At 47.4% G+C, this 21787-nt stretch overlaps 1 protein-coding gene across 2 annotated transcripts in view; it reads right to left on the bottom strand.

Annotated features, from left to right (window-relative positions):
- Window positions 1–21787, bottom strand: part of LOC146192622 (uncharacterized) — a 31575-nt gene that overhangs the window by 5176 nt on the left and 4612 nt on the right. For both annotated transcript variants that reach the window (XM_084602521.1, XM_084602520.1), the window contains exon 2: window positions 2108–2303. In XM_084602521.1, coding sequence (XP_084458647.1) covers window positions 2108–2303 — 196 coding nt within the window. The remainder of the gene's footprint in view (window positions 1–2107; window positions 2304–21787) is intronic.

The raw sequence follows: 21787 nt of genomic DNA, 5'->3' as shown, positions 1-21787 counted from the left end.
AGCTTTTTTGCCGATTTGTTTGTCCCATTTCCACGTGCCATTTACTTGCATCCTCTATTTCCTCCAGGCTTCGTATGTACGGTTCCCTGCTCTATGCTCACTGCACCTTTATATTCCTGGACTTTTCGTCATGTATGTGCCTATGTTTGACCACCAAGTATTGACACGGGATCCGCTCCTGGCTGCACTTGGACCCGCCATCGATGTACGTCAAAGAACTAATCAAGGTGCCTCCAATATGATACCTTTGTCTTAATTATTTAATTCCCCTCACGACATGGTTTGGGTACCTCAGTCAGGTGTTGAAAAGGAACCTTTTCTCACCACTAATTTTTTTCGCGTGCCTCCCACGAGCTCTTGGCCATAGATTCGAGTCGCACGGAAAATGGCAGACTTGGACTGTGAGCTCCGCAAACTGCAGGCCCTTTCTTTGCGTTCTGAGCATCGAAGTGCAGTAGAGCCCGCCATTCTAAGCGAAAAGTACACGTCCCTCTTATGGAGCCCCTCGCCGATGATTTGCCCTAAGCCTGTCAAGCTGCAGTAAACACGAAGCCAATTCCGACATTAACACTGTTAGCAAGCAATTAAAATGAGGAAAGGGGGGAGTATTGCAACTGCCACAAGCATACATTTTAGGCGAGACCATCAAGATTCAAAGAGGGGACACTGATTACGGCCGTAAAGCTTTGCAGTGCCCATTTTGCTGTTTGTTGAAAGCTAGCTGGCACACAGCGTTACTACTTTGCCTTGATGAGAAATACTACAAGGTTATAACCACGCTCAGAAGTCTCCACGATGTTATCCGAGACTGTCGGCTGTGTTTTAGGTGGTTTGCCTTGAAAATTCATCAAGTGCAGTCGACAGCGACAGACATTTCAAGCGCAATTACTGGCTCCGCTGGCATCGCTAACAAGTGCCAACTAAAAGAAGCAAGTTGTGCAGCAGCGTGGCTGCCCGTCGTCTGCGGCCACACACTCGTCACAGCACCCATGACATCTGATAGAGGTGCAGTGCAGTTGTGATGCATCGTCCCAAAGATGGAAGGCAGCACTCTAATTGCCTCGTGATTTCTACAGCGCAGCTCATATGCGCCCATTGGGCGGTTGAGCCACATCGCCGTCAATGCCATTGCCTGTGTAACCAAAGAGGTTATTATAAACTTGGGTATAAATGAGCGAAAGAGAGTCATGAGCCAAAGAGAATTTCTCAGAGGAACAGAAAGAAGAACCACAAGCTCTGCTGCTCGCTCATCAGACATCCGAGATGGCCTGCTAAGCAAAGTGTGGGCCTCACCAAAGCTGGCATCAACAAAGGTCCAAGACTCTCTCCCTCTTACTTCCTCTCTGGCTCTCCACTACCACACTCTCCCCTCGCATTCTCTGCTTTGTGAAAAAAAAACAACTAGAGATCTGCGTTCAAATTCCACATAAGGGAGTGTTGCAATCGTGCTTTTCCTTTTTATCAGTCTCGTGGGACAAGCTCCCTGCTAAGGGTTGCCTTGATGATGCGGAAAAAGGGCTGGCGGCATTCAACCCGACTCAGCAAAATTGAATCAGTCAGCACAAACGTATAAGATTAAAATCCCAATGCCCTCAGCTGACCAGGCAGACACCATTTAAGTATAGTTCCCTGCAGCCCTATCAAAGCTGCAATGAGTGCAGCTGCAACGTTTTCATACTTCGAAATGTTGTGCTAATATAAAATGAACATGTGAGATAACAAACTTTAAAGTGCCCAATATGGCTCAACGCTAGTTAAAATCACTCTTACGCTTGCTTCACGTAATTAAGCTACTTCCTGAGTTTTGCGTAAACATGCTGAAATCCATGTGGAAACAAAGGGACCGTTCTTTGTGTGGCAACGTGTCCGACGAGCAATATTTCAGAGTTTGCTGAAAGACGCCAAAGTGAGTGAAAACAGCGTCTATAACGTGCGCTAGGCATTAAACCTACAAGGGGAGCATATTTCGCAGATACTTTTCTGCCTCAGGGGTATTTGTAGTTTGCAAGAAGTTTGACAAGGCGGCTGTTATGCATAATTTGACGAGTTCCCAATTGGGGTTATTGCATTCAGTGTTTTCTGGCGTGCAATTCTGTGGATTGCTCACCATTAGTGTCAGCTGATAGGTGTGTTGATATGATGCTCTCCAGCAGAGGACCCTCGGCGACGGGCATATGCAGCAGCTCGGCCACATCCTGCGCCGCGAAAGGCTCTCGACCAACACCCGACTCACAGGCAAGCGTGCACAGTGTGTAATCATATCCTCGACTTGACAGGTACTCCCGGATCAGCCACAGCACCACCTGGACCACAAAAACATCCCCCACTTGAAAGACTACCTAATAAATTAGAGGGGCAAAAGGCATCCAAAGTGATGCAGTTACTATGCTCGCAGACGGTTTCTGTGGCTCTGGAGCAAGGGCTAGACAGAAAAAAGAAACTTGTTAACGTAGAAAGACGGGCTAGTTGGTCTTGCGTTCGTTCCTTGTCTATCTCCTTCTTTCGTCCTGCCTATAATTTTGTGCTGAGAAAATATGCTTTTAGGAAAAGGAAAGTGCAACTTTGTATCCGTGTTTTACGTAGAGAGTGGGCTGTTCGCGGGGCACAGACAGGAAAAAAATGATGGGCATGGGGTCCCTAGAGCCAAGGTAGGCCACTTCCCAGAGGACAAGGAGATAGGCCACTTTCCTTTCGTTTCCTGCCTAACCTCTACTGCAGAGCCACAGAAAGCTGTCCGCATTTCTCGACCAAAAAAACAATGAGGAAGGAGACACAGTCACTGTCAAGAGTGGGCGAAGGTGCTTCCTCACTCAGGAAAGTCTTGGTCTCGCAGTTTCTTTCTCTATGATGATCAATTAGAAGGTAAGTCCTTTTCGGGCTACTGCGTTGAGGCAGCAATCTTTCTGCTAGTGCAAGAGGCTAGCACTCTTTCATATCCGCATGCTGCCCCAGTTTCTGGCCGGTAAGCACAAAGCACTGCAAGGATCTGCATTTGAGAAATGCAAAAGCTTGTGCATTGAGTGCTCTTTACAATAGCCGACAAATTTTTCAGAATCCAATAATTCGGACTTGTGCAATATTTCAGACTTCCTTCAAGAACCATCACGTGCCCTGTGTACATTTTCACGACCGATATTTCGGAGTCTATACAAAAGTTCGATTTTTGCGGACTATATTTGGCACCAGTAATACTTGTGAAGATTATTTTTCGGCCGAAGGCTTCTTTTTTCGGCATGAAATAGACGCGAGCGGACATCACTGTCACAAAGAACCCGGTTTTTGTGCGGCCGTGAAAGCATAGGCGAAGCGACTCATTCGGAAGGACCTAGCTTGGCTCTCTGTGCACCGTCATTGGTGGCAGTGGCAATAAGGGAAAGCTCGACCTTGTCATCACGGTAGCCATGAGCGCGCAATCGAACAGAAAAGTGCAGCGTGAGCACCTCCTGCCGCGATGCGCTCCGACGCCGGCGCCAGGAGAGTGGGGGGGCTCTTGTTCTGCTCCTTTTTTTTTCGTGAGTTCCATCTTGCGGTACTTCAAGTTCAAGATAACTTTATTGCCGTCGATGTAGAGGCCCCTCTGCTCCTTCAGGAAGACTCTAGGGGACTTCCAAGGAAGAGGGAGTCCTGCAGCAGTAAGTCTTTCGCAAAGTGTCCCGTGCGAGACGGATTACTCGAGCTTACTGCTACGGAGCCCGGCTCCAGATGAGGGCATCCCAGGTTTCTTCCTCTCTGATTTCATCAATTTCGGTGCCCTCGTTAGCCAAGGAAATAGAATGTTATTCGTGCGGAGCGTGCATTCGTTCGCGACATGAGCATGGCCTGTGCGTCACAGTACGTCGTAAAGTGACATGCATCATGACGAAAGCATGACATGGCTGAGTTATTCTTACTGAACGGCTATACTGGTTCTTAAGGCACTAATAAAACGAGACAAGCACAGTGAAGACAGATGAGCATGAAAGTGAAGAATGGAGTGTAACCAAATCGCCCAGGAACAAGTTCTCTTAAAGCCACAAGCCACTAGTTTAGCGTGACCTGCTTCTGTGGGGCACCACTGCGAATGCGGTGACCGCCTTGAACGAGTGGGTGGTGGTGGTAAAAACGTTTATTAAAAGCAAGAGTTACATGAAGGTTGCTTTGAGATCAGGCTTAGTGCCCTTCCCATCCCAAACACTAGGTGGAGTCAGTATGGGACCCCAGTGGCTTCCGCTGTTGCCATTACTCGTTTGACCAACGCCTTTTGGTCTTTCAGGTCGGAGCAAGCGAGTAGGGTCGCCTTCATGTCATCCCGGGTGGGACTGCATGCTTCCCGACGGCGTGCATGGCTACTTCGTAGGCACCAACACGGCCGGCCTCGAGGGAAAGCGTGCTTTCTCGCGCTCTCCAGTGCCCGCACTAGCGGCCAGGCCCACTGTATATCAGATCATGCCAGCGTGGGCGCATGGGTGGTGCGCGGAAGCTTATCACAGTAGCGGATCAAGCTGTTATAACTCCCTATTATCAACATATAAATGAAATGTGGGGAGCGCCGATGTTCGTGATTTTAAAGCTGATTTTTTGCAGAAAAGTGATTTTTTTTTTTTCAAATCCGGGGATTTTTCGGACTGTTCGATTATTCGGACAATTTCCCGGGTCTCACCGAGTGCGAAAAATGGTCTGCGACTGTAGCAGCTTTTAGAGTGTCATGACTTTTACAGAAGTAATAAAATTCATAGTAATGCATTGGATCTCCGATCTGACTGATTACAAGTGACTATGACTCATGACTAAACTACAATGACACACATGGCATTTATGTACCCCTTGTCATTACATACATATTTAGGACTATAAGTCTCATTTTAATGTGATGTCATATCACATGTTACACTTTGCTTCCATGTTTTGCTTTCACGTTTTGCAGACACGCTTTTGCAAAATAAAGCTTTCACCTTGATGAAAACTTTTTTAATTAAAAGAAAAAAAAAGCGGGATTTATGGGAAGGTTGGTCGGATTCTTACCCGGTATTCCGTTGGCTAAGGCCGCCGCCCTCCCTCTTTCTGCGAGGGCTCACTAGTCCTCGAAGTCTGAGCTGATCACGGCTACCTCCTATCCTTCCCATGTTGGCTATTGCATAGTGTTGTATAAGGTGTTGGCCTGGCAGGCCCATACCACATGATACAAATCTGCTTTCTGCCCATAAAATTTACAATCTGCTGAAAAGGATTCTGGATCGATAGCGTGCAGATTTAATGGATTATTAAAAGACAAGGTTTGTGATCGGCGTAAATTCCGCTGTTATACGTTATCTAATCCCGGGCCCAACTTTTGTCCTGATAAGCGCAAGTGCTCTAATACGTGAGCATATGCTAATAACGGTTGTGGGGATTCCGAGACTTCAGGGTGGGAGGAGGAGGGAAACCAGGGGAGCAAAGCTCGGACGGCGGCATGTGCACACTCATTTCCCTCTACAGCCTGATAACCTGGTACCCAAATAAGCTCTTTGTGCGAAGCGCATACCCCACACTGTTTCAGGATCTTGCAGGCTAGTGACGCAATTCTGCCCCGCATATAATTTTTCTACGCAGTCTGTGAGTCCGTAATTATGCATTCAAAATTAGGATGCGAATCAGCCATGGCGATCGCCACCTCTTCCAACTCTGCATTTTTCCCGTGCCGAACAGAATGTCCATTGACCTTCTGCCCTTGATGCACCACCAAAATGATCGAGACCCCTCTTAAGACCTACAGAATCCACGAAAGCGCTCCCTCTGATTTAGAGCAACTCTTGTCCAACATCTTGACCCTCGCACTCCTCCTTGCTTGATGACGTTCCGGGCGCATGTTTTTACGGAGGCGCAGTGTCCCAAACTTTCCCCTCCACTCCTTCAGGACGTCTTGTCTTGAAAATTTGAAGCTGTTCAAAGGTGCTCGAGCGTTAGCAAAAGGTCCTTTCGAAATGATGGCATAGTGCTCTCGTGTCTGGGCCAGGAAATCTGATCCGTTCGTACTGGCGTGGTTTAGAAACCAAGTCGCGGCAATGCTTTTTTTTTTTTTTCCAAATGTTCTTTCACGACAATCTTCGCGATGCTTTCGGCAACATTGTCAACTTGTCACGCTGCCTGGTGGACGAAACAAAGGTGCAGATTGAACTTCATGAAGATGACGAAGTTCAATTCACAACGCTAGAGTGTATTGCAGTTCGAACTTATGAAGACAATAATGTCTGCTGCACAGCACGAAAGTGTGTTGTAGTTTTACAGGAGCCGTGATCGGCTATGGCAATAGCATAGTGCTGTCAATAGGCAATAGCATAGCCATGATGTTTTAACGCGATAACATTAAGAGCGCCGTGCCACAGGAAAGCCGGTGTCGACGTTGCTCATTATAAAGCTAAAATCTCAGAGGAAGCAGAGAAATAAAAATTTTCCAAACGTAGGGAGAATCAAACTCCGGCCTTTCAGACTGCGAGAAGAGCATGCAACCGATACACCACAGAACCATGTAGCTACAATAGAGTAAAGGTGTGTCTGGTGTATGTTAACCGGCTTTAGGAAAACATTAGCTGGGGTCTAACTCCGCTTAAATGGATTAAGATGTGCGAAAGAACCGTTTGGCATGGCTTTGAAACCCTATCGCAAACTAGCCTTCAAAGTGACTAAGAGCTGGACGCTAAATGAGAAGCGAATAAATGGTATATGACCCCGCCTGAACGCTGAAAAAAGAATGGTTGCTTTACAGATTTTAAATAGAAGAGGGAAATCTGGCGTCACACAGAGGTCTTAGTGAAGCCGCACCAGCAAATGGCCAGCGAAAGATCAGGGCAGATATCTTAGTTATTCTTCATTTTCTTCTTCTGTCTTCTCGTCCCGTTGAGTGGTGTTGGTGACCACCGCTGTGTTCATGGCTTAGCGACACATTGCGGTGCGGAGATGAGAACTTCCTTTGTAGACTGTACACATTTATTTACAACTTATTTTACAATAATGTCGTCAGATACGATATCACAACATAAAAAGCAAAATTGCAACTGCACCTGGGTGGACGATCGGAGGTCAGAGGCTATCCAAATCAGGCCATATGGCATTCTGCTACACTTTAGGCCGGAGTCCCTGGAGACCGTCAGCCTAGCCTCCCTCATACTCACGCGTCCGAACTCGACCGTCGTCTAAGCTTGACCGTCGAACGAACTCGACTGTCAAAACGCTCGCTTCCTTCACTTTACCAAAATTTCCAGTCTGGTCCGCTAACCAATCAACGACAGGCAACCCTGTGGCCAATAGCAGACAATGTTTTAAAATGGGCTGGCCAACCACTGTGCCACATATGCCTCTCTCAAACGCATATCAAGTAAAACAAACACCAAGCACGCACTAAGCAGCGAGTGGTTGCGCATGCAATCACACACATATCCGATTTGTACTCTCTCCAAAATCTTCCCTAAGCTTACGCAAGAGGTGCCAAGCAGTCACAAAGATAAACAAAGGCGATAGTTGCACTTCCAATACACACACCCACAAAAACCTCAGGTCCAAACATTCCGATCACTGCCTTTGGTCGGTTGCGCGCGGGCAGCGGCTTCAAAAGGATGGATGGCCAGGCACCTTTCCGAGAAGACAATGACTACGGCTTCCTTTGTCATGCATTCTCCCCAGCCCGTGTTTCGCCGCGTTTCGGGGATTTATGATCGTGCGCACCCTCTACACTAAGAATGAGAAGCAGGGCAGTTAGCGCCGATCCCACAACCTGCGCTTATGATAAGCTCTCTATCTGCTCTGTTTTGCCTGTCTCGCGGCACAGGCAAGCGCGACTCGGGCCATTCTTTGAGAATCGGAACAGACCGTACCTGCGGCGTCGCCCGCTCCCATGAGCTAGGATGCCACTTCCGAAGAGCAGCCGCCTGCATGACCGTCATAAATAAACCCTCCTCCGGACACAGTGACCCAGTGGCCACTTTCTTTATGCGTCTGGGAAAAGCATGCCAACTTAACTCCTGCCTATCAAGAATGTTGCACGTACACTTGTATGCTCAACATAAATCTTTTCCAACAGCAAGGAGAAGGGGACATCGTGGACACTCAGGCTATCGCATTCTGTACTGAGACGTGCGCCTGAACGAAAATTCGCCATGTGCACGTTCACAAACGGTACAAAACCCATACGCCATAATACTAGACAACACTGCTTGGCGTATACAACACCACACAGGGCAATACACGGTAACACTGCTTGACGTAAACCACATCATACACAGAACATAGCAGCACCAGATACTGATACACACAGACATACGAACAGCACTTATTCAACACTCAAATACAGGCAGGACCCTGCCCTGTACGTTCCTTGGCCCACCATAGTAATCACCAATATTAGGTAACTGACACGACAATCACCGCGATCTCACCCCATACTTAACAAGCCAGCGGGCTTGTTCCAACTTCCAATGCCCCGATTAGTGGCGACCCGAGCCGTTCAATCTAGATACGACTCTCTAGTCTAGACAGGGCATCGACACACCCATTGAGCGATCCTTTTATATGGGAAAACTCCACATCATATTTTTTCAGTGCCAGAACCCAGCGAGTTAGGTGCGCACTGGAGGGTGTGGACTGGGTAAGATAAGTCAGCAGATTGTGGTCCGTAACCACTTTGACCTTAGTACTGAATAGCCATCTATCAAGGCGGCTCAGCACCAACACGATTGCAAAGGCCTCTCGTTCAGTCGCAGACCACTTCGTCTGCTACGGCAATAGTTTTTTTATTGAGGAAGGGGATGGGTCTTTCAGAACAATCTGCCTCTTGACTCAAACATGCACCTACCCCTTTTTCCAAGGCATCAGTAGTTAGCACGAATGCCTTATCTGTCTGCAGGGCACTTAGTGTTGGAATTACCTTCAACGCAACATTTACATTGTCAAATTATCCACGCTCCACTGAAGGTTTTTGGCATGCGTCGGTTCGTGAGATCAGTCAGAGGGTGTACAACTTCGGAGTAAGATGGTATGTACTCCCGGTAGCACAGTTGAAGAGACCCAAAGCGCTACATAGTTCCTTTTTTGTTGAGGCACTTGAGCTCTGCTATAGCGCTTACTCTCTCTGGACCTGGGGAGTGTGTGCCCGATCCGACCACATGTCCAAGGTACCTGACTTTCGACTGGGCTAGCCGGCACTTTTTCGGGTTAATCGTTAGCCCCACCGATGCTATCGTGCTAAGAACTGCTTCCAAGTGCTGCATATGTAGCTCCCAAGTCTCAGAGTAGACGGCTACATTATCTATGTAGGCGCACGAATAGTCTCGGTGCTTTCACAGGATCTTGTTAACGATGATGCCGTTCTACTTCTCCTCACAGTGCTATTGGCACATAATAGGGGTACACCTTGGTAGCTTTTGCCCCTTGAAGCAAAGTAATTTTGTGCTTACCAACTTTACACTTTCCCGGCCTTTTGAAAAATGTGCTGCTGTACCATTTCAATAGGTGACCTAGCTCCACTAACTGCCAGTTTGACAAGTGCGCGTTTTTCTCTAGCAGTGCAGCCACAGTCCTCCCGTTCACTAAATTCTGGAGTTGTTTCAATCTCTCCAAACTCTTCATTCGATTTGAAGACTATGCCGTTATTCACACAAGCATAATACATCCTGAGGCGGTTTGCGTGCAACCATATTTCTGCATTTCCCTGGAGCTGGATAATGTAGCTGTCTGGCCTCACTTGCTGTTTCACTTTGGCAGGTCCAATCCATTTGGGCTGCATTTTCCTAACCTGTCCTGCTTCTAGGATCAGTAGCTGTTCACCTAACTCAAATGATGATTTCGGCCTAGCCCTGAGGTTGTACCTGTCAGTACATAACTGTTGCATTTGCTCACTTTGTTGGTCTGTGGCATGGGCTGCTTCAGCCGTTCTCTCTCGGAGCCAAATACGCAGACTCAGCTTTATTTAACCCTGTCAGAGGCTCCCACACTCCGGTCCACATCTATTTAGTATGCTAAGTGGCCCTAGGCCTGTGCCCCCCTGCCGTACATGAACACGAAAGGGGGTATCCCTGTGACCTTGTGCGGCAGTTCGCGTTACGCCCAAAAAAGATAGGGTATGTATCTATCCCAATCCCTCGCATGATCATAGAACACGTGTCTCAACATGGACATGAATACTCCATTCTATCTCTCTACTAGCCCATTGCTCTGCGGATTTTCTGGTATAGAGAAACGTACCTGTGCTCCCAACCGTTCTCTCAACTCTCTCTAACCCTGCCGTGAAATTAATACCTTAATCACTACACACCAGCTCTGGTATGCCGAAATGCACAAAAATGTCCAGCAACGCCTGACAGGTGGCTTTAGCAGTTAGTGCTAGCAGTGGAATACTTCAGGTCACCTCATGCAAAGGTCGATTAAACACATTGCATAGCGATCTCGGCGCACAGAATCCGGCTCAATGCAGTCAAGGTATACAGCTAAAATGGCTGCTGCAGCCGTGTCAACGAGTTTATCGGAACTGGGGACCGTTACCTTCATGTTAGCGAGTCTGACATGTGCGACATGACTGGCAATGCTTTCTCACATCTGCAAACACTGTTGGCCAAAAGAAAGCACTGCAAATACGCTGCGACGCTACTTTTTCTTATTCTCTGAAAAGTTGCCAGCCGCACGCTTTATCATGTGCTATCAGCACTTCCCTTCGGCGCATCTCAGGTAGTACTGCCTTCCATTCATGACCTCTGTGAAACAAGAGTCCATCTTCAATCACCATGCCATATGTTCCATAAGCTCTCCAATGAAGCATCTTCCCTTTGCTCTTCCACAAACTTTCCCGCACATTGCTCCTCGTTCGGCACTGACGATTATGGTGCAACCGCTTCGTCCTGAACACCAGTAGGGCTGCTTTCTATACCCAGGTCTTCAGTTTCCTCTCTAGGACACGTGCTCTTCTCAACCGCTTCACAGGTGGCCTCTTCTGCCTGGCATGCGCTCTCCTCAACATACTTCACGGGCGGCCTCTACTGCCTGCACAATACACACAGCTAGCTCAGTGGCTTGTTTCTGCACTTTCTTAAGCCCATCAAATACCTCTGGAGTTAGGAGCGCATTTATCCCTTCTGCCAAATGGTCCGTTACTGTGCACAGTGTCATCAGCTGATGGGGCTACGCCACCATTACCAGACATGCTCAGTGGGACATAGATTAAATTGGTTGGGACTGTTTTTCCAAATGCTCCCTTAAGGAGAACTTTGTCTGCACCCTGAATTTCTGCCTCGGCAAAAATAACATCCCCCCTCAAAATGGTAAACTCAGCAACTGAGTCTAAACAAGCCGCGTAAATGCGCCCCACAGACGTGAGCTCAACACAAGTTAGTTTTGACATACAAACGGTGTCTGTCGGCATTGCCCTGCACTCGTTCACTACATTACATGCAGCTCTGGCAGTCAGCTTTTCCTGTGTGGAGCCCTTGGAGCGTTGCCCGCCTAATATATTGCTTTAGGCCTAGTTTGGTTCCACTGCCATAATGTCCCATCTCACAATAGGTGAAGCACTTAGGAGACACTTTCCGATCGGTCTTATGAACCTTCCTTTTTCTACTGGATCACGCCAGCTGCGCGAATCACCTCTACACGCTTCAGCACCCTTCCGAGAATTTCAGCGGTTGGAGGCTCTTTCTTTTTACCCCTGAGCTAATTTGGCAGCTCCTTCTGGTTTTAGCCACTCCCCTGTCTCCTGCTGTAAAACATAGGTGCGCACATCATCCATTAGCTGTTTGATGCGATCTGCAATCAGTAGCACCCACAGATCTTCCAAGCTTTTTACGTTTCTGCTACACAAGTAATATTCAATCTACCCTTCTAGTTTCGTGACAAACTGCCCCTATGTTTCGTTGCCTTTCCGGCATGCACACATCCTACACCTATATTCCTCAGGTGTGAGCTTTAACTCACCCAGAATATTCCTTATAGGACTGCCTTCCGCAGACTGCCCTATTTGCTACCAGCATGCGGTTTTTCTCGTTAAAGAATGGCCCGATTATTGAGCCGCGTAATTCCTCAGGAATAACACAACCTTGAAGCATACTTTCTGCGCTGAGGAACCATGCAGGAGCCAACTGGTCACTCTCTGGCATTGGAGCAAGAATTGCGCGTAAATCTTACGCATATCGACCAAGTCCAGATCGAGCGCCTCGCCCGCCTTCACTCTTCAATCTCTTTGACTCCACCTGGAGTTTCAGAGCTCCAATCTCCAATTCTTTTTCTCCCAGTTTGATAGCTGCCTCGTTTTCTCCTAAGGTTAAATCTCTGTCAAGATCCGCGGTTACCGATCCACCACTAGAACCTTGATTATACTCGCCAGTAATGGTACTGCTCAAGATCTGCCTCCGCTCATCGGAAGCTGTTGCGCAGGAGCTCTACTTCAAGCCGTCAGAGCTGTCCATAGACTTTTGGCATTCTGCCCGAGTTATGACCATGGCGAGCCCAAAGAAAACAGGACAAAGGCCCACCTATGTACAGCTAGTGTCAGTTCGTCGTCCTAGGTCGCCGTGGGTTCATTGCTTTCAGTCTGCCGAACTCCAGGACACCATCAGCACAGCAAGCTCAGCATCGGTCGTCGCCACTCAACAAGTCAGTCTTGGCGACCTTTTCCACTAAGCCGGATCTGCGCAGCCTTGCTGGTGTCACTCCCTATCGCTGATTCTCTGCGGTCGGTAGCGTCGATCTACAGGGCACCTCAACTTCAGACTTTTGTCTGGTCAGCCTTGGCTCACCGCCACCCTCAGTGTACGTCAGTCCGGGGCGTAATAATCTCTCACCACTCCGCAGGAAGTCGCTGGGCCAATCTTGTCCCGACTGCACCAGTTATTTTTCCTTATGCGGCGCGGCTGATGAGAACTTCCCTTTTAGACTGTAGACATTTATTTACAGCTTATTTTACAAAAAAGTCGTCAGGTGCAACATCACAATATAAAAAGCAAAATTGCAACTGTAAATGGCTGGACAATTGGAGGTCAGAGGCTAGAAGAATCAAGCCGTGGCCTTCTGCTACACTTTAAACTGAAGTCTCCGGAGACCCCCGCAGCCTAGCCTTCCTCCTAGTCAATCGTCCGAACTCGACTGTCAAAAGGCTCACTTCCTTCACTTTACTAAAATTTCCAGTCTAGTCTGTTAACCAATCAATGACAGGCAACCCTGTGCCCAATAGCAGGCAATGTTTTAAAATGGGCTGGCCAGACACTGTGCTACATGTGCCTTTCTCCTACGCATATTAAGTAAAACAAACAGCAAGCATGCATTAAGCAGCGAGTGATAGCGCACGCAACTACACACATCTCCGATTTACACTCTCCAAAATCTTCCTTCAGCTCGTGCAAGAGGTGCCAAGCAATCACAAAGATAAACAACAGCGGCGGTTACACTTCCAATACACACACCCACAAGAACCTCAGGCCCAAACATTCTAATCGCTGCCCTTGGTCGGTTGCGCGCGGACGGCTGTTTTAAAAGGACAGATGTCCAAGTGCCTTTCCGAGAAGACACTAACAATGGCTCCCCCTGTCACGCATTCTTTCCAGAATGTGTTTCACCACGTTTCGGTGATTTATGACCACGCGCACCCTCTCCACTGAGAACGAGAAACAGAGCAGTTAGCGCTGATCTCACAACCTGTGCTTATGCTGTGCTCGATAACTGCTCTGTTTTACCTGCCTCGCCGCATGGCCGAAGCGCGACTCTCGGGCCATTTTCCGAGATTCGGAATGGACCAAACCGGCGGCATCGCCCGTTCCCATGGGATCGAATGCCACTTCTGAAAAGCAGTCGCCTGCGCGACCGTCATAAACCCGCGTCAAGCTGCCCTTTGACCTTGGCCGCTCCTCCAGACTCTCCCCCGCAGCAGTGGACCCAGTGACCACTCTCTCTATGCTTCTGGGAGAAGCCCACAAAGTTAACTATCTTGTGCATGTTGTTCCACTCACCGCTACAGCTGCTTCAGTGGCTTGACAACAGCTGGCGTCACAGTTGCTATGGCAACAATCGAGGACAAGACAGGTTTCTGCTCGTCTCTGACTATCGAGCTTCTAAAATTCAATCCATGCCGGTCCGAGATTGAATGGTCCAACTTTCGTTGGTCGCATCTACGAAACTTAATAGCTATTGTTTGCTTTCTATGCTCCTTTTCAATTTTTGTCTCTCGGGATAAGGCTATAGACACACCAGTGTTACACTGTCACTGACGGGATGAGCTGTGAAAGTCTACTGAACGATGCCTAAACGCAGCAAGTCGAACTGCAGCAGGTCTGATGCTGGCCGCTCCCTATTTGTCTCCTTGCCCAATTAATTTTGTAAAGAAAGCTCCCCTCTTCTCGCGACATGGTGGAAGGAAGTGCTGGCTTTCAATCGCAGTAATATTCACACATCCTTTGTCACAAGATTTTGGACCAATTTCCTAAGTAAAAAAGAACTAAGATAAACTGGATGGCCGGCCAGCCAAAGAGGCAGCATCTGTAATTTGGCTGCCAGCTATTTCTGCTGTCATGTATCACCATTGCACTTTGACACCACAGGCTCTAAACGAGAACTCTGAAGAAGATTTAAAGTCCCATACAATGCTCACACAAATAAAAATTAGCAGAGCTACACTTACCGGCTTAATGCATCGATCAGTGAAAGCTAAGTGGCATTGGTGGCCAACAGGTCTGCAGTGGCCGTCGCGTTTTAGCGTTTCCCATGGCATGTGCCTGGTTGGTAATTTACAAGCCTGTTTTAGTCGCTCCGTGCTCACATGGCTAAATTGCAGTATTCGATTCGAACACGTTCCCGGCACATTTCATGAACTTCATGCTTGAATGTGTGGCATCAGGGCATTCCGCCATTTTCTCTGTGCAGCCAGGAATACAGAACCAGAAGCTTCCCATTGGCGAGAATAAAGAACCAGCGGCTTTCCAGTGGCACCTTTTGGCGGGAATGCAGAACCAGCAGATTCCCACTGGCACCTGTTCGAGGGAATACAGAACCAGCGGCTTCACCCTCGCAGCTTTTGGTGGGAATACAGAACCAGCGACTTCCCAATGGAGTCTTTTGGTGGGAATACAGACCCAGCAGCTTCCCACTGGCGGCTTTTGGTGGGAATACAGAACCAGCGGCTTCCCATTGGCACATTTTGGTGGGAGTACAGAGCCAGCTTCGATCACCGCACTCACACGACGGTCTGACCGAGAACAGGAGAGAGAAGCTGTTGAGACACTGAATGTGTGTGTGTGCTACTGTTTAGTCTGCCGACCCAGTTGTCAGTGCGGACCAGTGTCTACTTGAGCTCGCCACTGAGGGTTCTACGACTTGGTGGCTTGAGCCACTGAGTTGGATCCAGCGACTCCAGACAGGTGTAGCTTGTGTTGACTGCCCCTTGTCTCAAAGCGACCCTGCAGTAGCCGCGATAAACCACAGCACAGCCCACTACGTGCTATCGGAGCACGTTACTCTTCCGTCGTTTCAGCGGAGCCTTGCCTCTCGTGTGCCCACCAGGCGGAGTGACTGCGAGAATGTGTATTGCTTGAGAATGGCTTGCATATCTGATTGCAGCGAATAAATTTGCAGAGATAGTGCGTGCGATGCGGTGTTTCAATGTGCCCGTGGTGACAATGATCGGGGCCTTGGCTCGCGTGAAGCTCGAACCTGCAGTTGTCGGTGGCCTATCGCAAATGTATTTTGTGCGTTTGTGTTTGTGTGCGTGCATGAGCGCGCAATGCTTCACTTTCACAATCCTCCACAGAATGAATGACAATTCAATTGCTTAAACGCATACAGACCAATCGCTACAATAACATGGTAAACAAGCAGGCCACGGACATTATGTCGCGCCGGCTAAAATTCGCTCCTAAGGCCATGGACACCATGCAAGACATGTAACTACTGGGCGTTTCACTCAAGCTTCCACTACCAGGCCTAGCGATCCTCTTCATTCAACCACCACGTGCGCTACCTTCTCCTTCATCCTGCTTCCGGGACGCGCCGTCTACCACGTTGTCTGATCGCATGTTGTACAGTAATCTCCGTGACAAGCGATCCGATAATGCTTCAGAGCGTGCGCCTGTTAGTATTGCAACCACGCAGGTTATTAATGCGAAAGCATTTCTTGGCTCACGAATGGTTTTTCCAGATTTCGTTGGCAGTGCATGGACAGGGCCTGTCATCACAGCGTGTCCGCACAAATTGTCAATCATCCATGGGTAATATAACTGTACCAAAATTTGGTATCCAAAATAATTAGAGTATGCCCAGCTAAATAGTCACTTTGAAATTGGAATGGACCACTCTAACATTTGGCCCCCGGACCTCCAAATTGTGACCAAAATCGATGTCTAACCTAATTCGTGTATATAGCCAATTCAGTGGCAACCTCGAAAGTGGGATGGGCCACCCCAAAACTTGACCCCCAATTTTTCACTTCTTCAGAATATGACCAAAACTCATGTCGAGCCTAATTTGGTCGAGTATGGCGTATTCAGTGGCGGCCTCTAAATTGTGATGGGCCACCTTCAAAATTTTGCCCCTTGGATCCCCAAAATTCCACCTCCTCAGAACTTGACAAATTCGATGTTTACCCTAATTACAGTATAAACAATTCAGTGGTGGTCTTCAAATCTAGGTGCACCAATTATAAATTTGGCCTCCAATAATTCAGACATCCGAATCTGACAAAACTAGAGTCTACCTTAAATGAGTGTGGCTAACTAAAAGGGAGAGAGCTGAAATGAGTGTGACTTCCAAATCTGGGTGGACCACCACAAAATTTGGTCCCTTGAGCCTCATTAAAGATTTGACTTCGTTCGAATGTAAGCATTATAAACAGCAACAAAGCAATGATACTGAGTAACGAAACGCAGATCTCATAACGTAACTAGACATGGAACTCGCAATGCTTTCACATTTCTGATGTAAGCTAACTTAAGTTCGACCCTGTAATTGCTCCCTGTCCCTCTCGTTACCGCATTATTTTACTGCCTGAGTACCCTCTGTTAACGCAAAAAGTGTATTAGTACAGCCTTTGCAGATGAAGTTATGTGACGTTAGGAGGATGGTGAAAGACCGGAAAGCGTGGCGTGACATGGTCCATAGGGTCACGAAGAGTCGGACATGACTGAACTGAACTTGCTGTAAGTCACACCCTTTATTAACACTCGTTTACAAGCGTTGAGGTGCCGGCTAGTTGTTAATACATTTCGGCATGCGCAGTGCATTTGTTTTATCTGTTTTTCTTTCACGCTTCAAGCCATGTATACATGCTTGCCAACTTCTGGAAATAAAATCAGTTGTCAGCCAGCGCTGTATTCGTGTCCTTCTGATCTTCGTCCTCGTCCTTCGCGCTGTTATTGCAAAATTTATTAACACTGCAGGGCCTTTCTCAGCATTGACCCCTCGGAGACCAAGAAGGCTTACGCGCATACCAAATTTCTAGCAGGCACAGATCAGAGCATCGAAGCTCGCTCTGATCGAGTCTCGCTGCGGCTTGGGACCCAAGTGACATCACAGCGTGCTCTCGCCGCCAAGGCTGCAAGTCCCTTCCTCTACACCTCGCTTGTACTCCTAACTTATGTGGACATTATAAATTATTTGCACCTCTGCAGGAGGGCACTCCCGGAACCCGCCAAAGGTCTTGACAGATCTGAGGAGTGCCACATTAGACGGCTCCAAACCGGGTCTTTTCTAAATCCCGCCATACTAAAGCATGAGGACCCGACATACACGGGTAGGTGCAAATTATGCGGGCAGTAGGCTGACCTATACCACATGATGTGGGCCTGTCAGCAAAATACAAAAATAAAAGCTATAAAACAGCCAACAAGGGACGGCTGGGAGGCGGCCCTGTTCAGCTCGGACCTGGCGCCCCAGCGTGCCCTGGTCCAGAGAGCTCGGGCAGCGGCAGCCGCCAGTGGCGTCCCGGAATAGGGTCTGCCACTCAGCTCCGTAACCACACACACCTCCCTTCCCAAGTCATTTCATTGTAAATAAATGTTTTCTCCTCCCTCCTTGTACTCCTACTTGAATGCTGCGCACCTCGGCCTGGAAGGCTCATCAAGCCGACTTTACCATTCGCCTTGAGATTGTCCGAAGCCATGCCTGAACACCTGCCAGTTCATCCCCGTATGGGGATCGGCTGCCGCAGTCCCTTGAGCACCGGTGATTCGTCGCCCAGACCAAATTACTGTGTCATCTGTTCAAAGCTCCTAGAACTCCGTCTTCCACCTGAAGAAGTGCTCCGGTCAACCTGACCCCCTGTGTTCCCGTACGAACAGCCATGAATTCCTTTCTCCCATAGTAGCCAGAAAAGTCATATCCCCAACAGTCCTCTGTCTAAAATGTGGGCAGACTTGGCACTCATGAGCTGCATACTTTCACTCTCAGCTCCGCCATACATGTAGAAACTCTACAAATAAAGGCAGTATCTGTGACCCCCCCCCCCCCCCCCCCCCCCTCCACTTATTACTAATGCATTGTGTGCGGATTTACTCCATCCTTGAATAAGCCGGCTGGCACATGCATCAGCCGTGGGGCCTTTTTCTTTGCATCAAATATGCCTGCCAGGATGTTTCAGTGCAATAAAACATTATCATTATTACAAGGCAACAATTGGAGGGAAGATTACAGGGACATTATGATACCAATGAAAGCCATTTCATATCTGCGTAAGAAAAATGCCACACAGTATAACAGCTCCCCATCAGGCGTTTTAGAAGGCCTTGCTTGCTGAATGAATGCACGCACTCCACTTTTACAAGCTGGAAAAAGAAGCCTCACCATTGAGGAGCCAGCTGGCTGATGCCCTAAAACAGCCCTGCCATTACATCGTCACCAGTCAGACTGTATCCACTGCAGGGCAAAGGCCTCTCCAATATCCTTCTATTAACCTTGTCCTGTGCTAATGCATACTCTGCTTACATAACTTTCTGCTGCCCCCTCCTACGCTTACCTTTCCTTGAAATCCAACATGTTACCTTTAGCGACTATCAGTTATCCTCTATTTGCATTTTTGTACTGCCCACATCCATTTCTTCGCTTGATATTGGCTAGAATGTCATTAAAGGGACTGAGATGCCAATTTTTTGGTTAGTGCCTTCTTTGTTTTAAACAGTGTGTAAACAGAACATAGATACATGCTATGGTATTCATATAAGTGCAGTAAATAATTTATTATTGCTTCACAGTGAGTGCTTTCGATTTCTCAACACCAGAGGACGCTGCGATGTCACAACCAGTAAGGCTAGGAGCCTTAACAACCAGTGCGTAGCCGCAACCATGGTCTTGCGAGTTCAAAAGTCATGACGCCATCTCCTGATGTGCTGTCTATTTTACTAGGAACACTTGGCAATGTTCATTTCTATTGATTCGATATATCTGGAAATCGATATAAGAATAAAATTTGACTGCGGTCATTAGAGCATTTCATCTAGTAAGGAGCACAGTGAGAGCCAAGAGATGCAAGATAATGCCATAAACGTGCATCGTTTCTCGATCCTGTTGCTTCCAACCAGTTTTTATGTATGGATACCTTTTCCAAAAAGATAAATGCTTATTTTTCCTTCTACAAAGAATCAAGGACCTGAGTAAATGGCACCATAAACTTGTTTATGAAACTGCAAAAGTCTGCTCATGTACACATGGCATGCGTGCCCGTGTGCCATGCTTTTCTTAACCCGGCCAAATGATAGGGTTGGTACGATGATATTCCGAAAAAAAGTCATACAAGTGAGGGTGGCACCGTGTTCTTAAATCAAGCGGTTCACTTGGACCAGCCTCAGCCCTTGTATTCGTCTTTGACACACAATACGACAGGAATTCTTGGCGGACATCTATGTTGCTGGGCTGTAGCCGCAAGCACCCATCAATCGGCCGATCCCCCTGTCCCATTTGAACGGCATAGTGCCGTTTCTTCCATTCCATGTCCTCCCTGTTTCCTCCACTCTGCTATAATTTTGACTTGGGATTTCGTTTTATTTACACTATGAATTAGATTCATACTTGCCCTCAATCCCTTAAAGCTCTGGCTGCATCTGATGAGATTTGTTTATTGTTTGCCTTCAGTTTAAAAGATAGCAGTAGCACTAGGTGGTTGCACAACATTTTCAGTCTATTCGTTCACATATAGCACTTCTAATTGAATGTATTCCTTCCCCAGAAGGTGTAGTCATGCAAGATTCAAGGCCTATTATTTTTAGTATTCTGGAAAAAGAAAAAAAAAAAAAGACCCGAGGAAAACTCAAAGCAAGGGCACAGAAAGAAGACTGTATTGGTATGTTGGGTTCGACGAAAGGGAGGGACGCTGTAGTGAGGGACTCCGGAATAATTTAGATCATGTGTGCTTGTTTAATATGGAGTGTATAATACAGTAGCTCTGCAGAAAAACTGAGGCATCACAGTAGATGGGGATCATGGGCTACTTTTGACAAAATTTTAGCAAACACCAGCTTGCCATATTTCACCTGTATCTATTTGCATACATATTATGCTAGAGGAACAGATCATAAAATGTGTGTGTGTGTGTGTGTGTGTGTGTGTGTGTGTGTGTGTGTGTGCGTGCGTGCGTGCGTGCGTGCGTGCGTGCGTGCGTGCGTGCGCGTGCGTGCGTGCGTGCGTGCGTGCGTGCGTGCGTGCGTGCGTGCGTGCGTGCGTGCGTGCGTGCGTGCGTGCGTGCGTGCGTGCGTGCGTGCGTGCGTGCGTGCGTGTGTGTGTGTGTGTGTGTGTGTGTGTGTGTGTGTGTGTGTGTGTGTGTGTGTGTGTGTGTGTGTGTGTGTGTGTGTGTGTAAGCTTAAGTCATCTCGGCACAAATGTAAAGCTTCTTGCACTACTTTCAAAACTGCATGTTAATATAAGCCAACTTGCATAGTTGCTGAGTAATTGCAATTAGCATTTTCATAAAGTTACCCCCAGGTGTATAGCAATGAAGAAAGTGCTCATGTGTCTTATGTCAGCATATTCACAAAGCCCAGTTCTAGGCAATAAAGCTAATCTTTCTATTCTTACACACTCATTATTCATGGAAATAAAAGTTAAATTCTACTAAGCATACCTGCATGAAAACATTTTAAGAAGTAGTTACGAAAAGTATTGCACGTGTAAACAAAAATGTGGAGGGCTCTTTATTGCACTCCTGTATCCCAAGATTCATGAGCAAGAAAGATAATCATTCTGCTCATGTACACATGGCATGCGTGCCCGTGTGCCATGCTTTTCTTAACCCGGCCAAAGGGATGAGTGGCAGCAATAGCAGAAAAAGTGAAAGCTGAAAAAATCAGCCTGAAAGTTTATTCCCTTATTCAATGCCTTGTATGCTTTTGCTCTTGGCAAGAGAAATGCAACATTGCAATCAATAAGAACTGATTATCTGGTCCCTCCTCTTGTTGGTAATATATGAGATGGTATTGCTCTAGAGCCGTACACCTGTGAAATTACAATGAGCCAGAACTATGAGGAAACTAGCCAATAAATGAATGACACATAGCAAAGAGCACACAAACACAAGGCTGATTAACAAACTAACAACTGAATTTTTCTTCTTCCATGACCACGCACTGAAAGTTGAAAAAAAAAAATAGAGCATCATTTTCTAAATTTGTATCGTACATTTCATTATACTTCCTTTACCACGGGACAGATAAGGAGCCAAGGGCAAGGAGCAAAGAATAGAGAAAAAGCATTTCACATAACGTGGTCAATTTATTTGCTGCAACCTTCCTCAATAACAGTCGCAGTTGGTGCAGTTTTTGTTTTTCTATTTTTTCTACGTACCAGATATTTCTACAACTTAATGAATTTTTTTTTCACCCTGCTT

The sequence above is a fragment of the Amblyomma maculatum genome, chromosome 4, assembly GCF_055883805.1.
Source record: "Amblyomma maculatum isolate TAMU_Amacu chromosome 4, ASM5588380v1, whole genome shotgun sequence".
NCBI lineage: Eukaryota > Metazoa > Arthropoda > Arachnida > Ixodida > Ixodidae > Amblyomma > Amblyomma maculatum.
The sequence above is the reverse complement of the archived record's forward strand: the minus strand, read 5'-3'. Positions and strand labels throughout refer to the sequence as shown.